At 37.2% G+C, this 3,283-nt stretch overlaps 1 protein-coding gene across 1 annotated transcript; it reads left to right on the top strand.

The window, feature by feature from the left end:
• On the top strand, nt 1-1,748 carry LOC103030102 (dynein regulatory complex protein 9). The gene has a single exon (XM_007241522.4). The coding sequence runs from the start codon at nt 121-123 to the stop codon at nt 1,183-1,185; it is 1,065 nt and encodes a 354-aa protein (XP_007241584.3). The 5' UTR covers nt 1-120; the 3' UTR covers nt 1,186-1,748.
• The last annotated feature ends 1,535 nt before the right edge of the window (nt 1,749-3,283 follow it).

The raw sequence follows: 3,283 nt of genomic DNA, 5'->3' as shown, positions 1-3,283 counted from the left end.
CCTCAGCGGCAGTCTCTTCTGATGTTCTGTGCTGTGCCTGGCGTTAACAGCAGCAGCAGCCGCCGCGATGACGTCATCCTGTCGCTGTCACGTGGCCCAGAGTATAAATAGAATCCGAGAATGTTCTTTATAAACTTCATTATTTCTGTCAGTGTCTGTGACGTCATGGCAGTTGAAGAGCGCGCGGAGTGTTCTAAGTGGCTGAAGGAGAGAGACAGGTCCGGCCGGATTGCGGGAGTGGACCGGCTGCGGGTCTGCGCGGTTCTGGAGCGCTGTGCGGATCAGCTGGCCATTCTGGGGAGCATCATGCCGGACATTAGGAGGGTCCGCCCGGGGGCGGAGGAGGCTGAGGGTCTGTGCCGGGCAGAGCGCAGACAGACCCTGGCCAAAGCGGAGAGAGACAGACAGGTAGTGGCCCAGGTAATCACAGACCTGCTGAGTGAAATTCAAGAGAGTGGCACATTTTACAGCCTGGTTCAGGCAACGGAGGAAGAGAAGAGGAAGGGAGATCTCCAGCCTGATACTTTCATCAGTCAGGAGCTCAGGATTAAAGACCTGCAGCAGCAGCTGGTTGATATTCAGAAGGAGAAAACATTAGAAATTGAGAGGCTGGATGGCATTAGGACAGAAATGGAGAAGCAGCTGCAGCAGGTCACACTACAGACCAGCAAAAAGAAGAACTACGCCATAAGCAGCACTGATCTGTTCATCTACCAGGGAGAGAAAATGGCCCGTCAGAAGGAGCAGAGTCTTAAGGAGAAGAAAAAGATGGTTCAGGCAAGGATTGAAGAGGCGATCAGGGTTCAAGAAGACACTGAATCATTCCTTAAGACAGAAAAAACAGACTTGCAGGAAAAGCTAGCATACTGGGTGGATCGATATGAGAAGAAAACAGAGGAGAAAGAGCAAGAACTTAGCATTTTAAAAAGCCAGAGGGCCGACATCCAGGCGCAGCTGCAGAGCCTGGCTTTAAAATGCAAGGAGATGGACCAGTTCATTATTGTGGACGAAATGGAGAGGGAGGCCCTGCAGCTCCAGCTGGAGAAAGAGCAGCAGGAGAAAGAAGCAGCAACTAAGATTCAGGCCTGGTGGAGGGGAACTCTAGTTAGAATAGCCATGAAAGCGAAGTCCAAAGCTAAAGGGGGTAAAAAAGGAAAAAGAAAAGGAAAAGGAAAAAAGAAATGATGTGATCTTAAAGAAAATCTGAACTTCCCATACCAGAAAATACTTTAATATTTATCACATCATTTCTGCTGTGGAATACCCTCGCCACAATAAAAGAAAAACAAAAGAAAAGAATAAAAATACAAGATACAAGATTAAGAAGTAAAATTCCTCATTTTACCAAATCTGAGGACTGAACCTGAATAATAAAAAACTGCAGGATTCAGGTAGTGAAGCAGCTCTCTCTCCAATCTCTATCCCCCAAAAACAGTATTTAAAGCAGCAGTGCAGGATTACTTTTGATATCAGTACTGAATGTGGGCTCGTGGTCGAGGACAGAAATCCAGTTTGTAAAGAAATTGGCAGCAAAATGACTCCAATAGAGGAAACACAATCCCTCTATATGTTTTTAAATTTAATCTCTAAAGAAACATCAGTTAAACGGTTAAATGTTGATGGTAAAATGTGCTATTAATTCAGGGTTCCAGCTACATCTGCATTGTATGTTCATTCAGTAACTTTAGATTTGTGAACAAACACACACTGACCCCCATCTGACCCCATGAATAAAAATATAAACCTTTCCCAGATGTGAGTGTTTGGGTTTGTTTTACTATTTTTACTATTTTAATTATTATCTAGATACAAAATCATAAAAAAGCTTCACCTCGACCAAGTACAACAGTAAAATCCTAATTTTACATTCATGCAGGAATAATAATAATCTAATGATCTAAGGAAAATATTACCTTTATCGGTCATGTTCCTAATTATATTTACAAAAAACATTTATACACTTATAGTCATTTATACACACATATGTATACACTTCTTGAATTGTTCTTCTTACATTTTTAAAATTCTTAAATCTGTAATTTTTTTCAATCTTTAGACTCAACATTAAAGGAGAACTCTGGTGTAAAATGTACTTTTGTTGTAGTAAAACATGATAAAAACTTCTTACCTTTGATGAATAGCACACCTCCGTCCTCCCACAGCGTTCAGAGATCCAGAAATCTTAATAGTTTGTCCAAAAACACCCTTCAGACTGGGTGATACAGGTCATAATTTAACCTAATAAATCACTTTTTAAAATTACTTGTATTCATGCTTCATAAAATTGAGAACAAAAGAAGCCGAACAGAGATACAAAAAGTATAAGAACAAGTGGGTATGGATTATAAGAAAGCATAAAAGGAAATATTATAGTGATTAACTAAATAAAAGAAAGGGTAATATGAAAGAAACATAAAGAGTAATAATTAGTGTTTTAAAAATTTGAGCATTGTAAAAAAATCTTGCAGATAAAAGATCAAAAGATTGGGTTAACCTGGATATGATGTTAGTGAAGGATGTAATCGGTTGTGTTATTGAGCCGCTTACATATATATATATATATATATATATATATATATATATATATATTATCATTTTCAACTGGAATATTTCCTGATAATATGAAAATAGCTAAGGTAGTTCCTCTTTATAAGAATGGTGACAAATGTGTCTTTAAGAACTATAGACCAATATCCTTGTTACCACAGTTTTCTAAAATTCTAGAGAAATTATAATAATAGTTGATTAGATAAATGTATTGATAAACAAACAAAAAAAATTAGTAGTCATTAATGAATTAATCTTCTAAATAAATAAAAAGTGTTTTGAAAAATCATAAAACAGGTATTTCACAGTATTGTGTAAAAGATGACAAAGAAATATTTGATCAAAGTGTAATAGCAAACGAATTCAGTCAATACTATGTAAATGTTGGCCTAAAATACCAAATGTAGATTGTATAAGTCATACATATATAATATATAATATTTAATATACAGTTATGGGTTTGTTTCAGCAGCATCTTTCTTGGTGAAACTGATAAAGACGAAATACTGAGTATTGTAAATAAAAGATAAAAAAAATTGGGTTAACATGGATATGATGAAAGCAAATAATTCAACATCAATGGCTCTCATTGAATTGATGGAACAGGTAACAACTGCTGTGGATCAAAAACAGTACTGTGTTAGCATTTTTGTTGATTTAAAGAAAGCATTCGACACCACTGACTATAGTATTCTTCTTGAGAAGCTGAATAAATATGGCATTAGGAGGGACAGCA

This window comes from Astyanax mexicanus, chromosome 8 (assembly GCF_023375975.1).
Source record: "Astyanax mexicanus isolate ESR-SI-001 chromosome 8, AstMex3_surface, whole genome shotgun sequence".
Taxonomy (NCBI): Eukaryota; Metazoa; Chordata; class Actinopteri; order Characiformes; family Acestrorhamphidae; genus Astyanax; species Astyanax mexicanus.
Note: the sequence above shows the minus strand (reverse complement) of the source record. Positions and strands in the feature narration are given on the sequence as shown.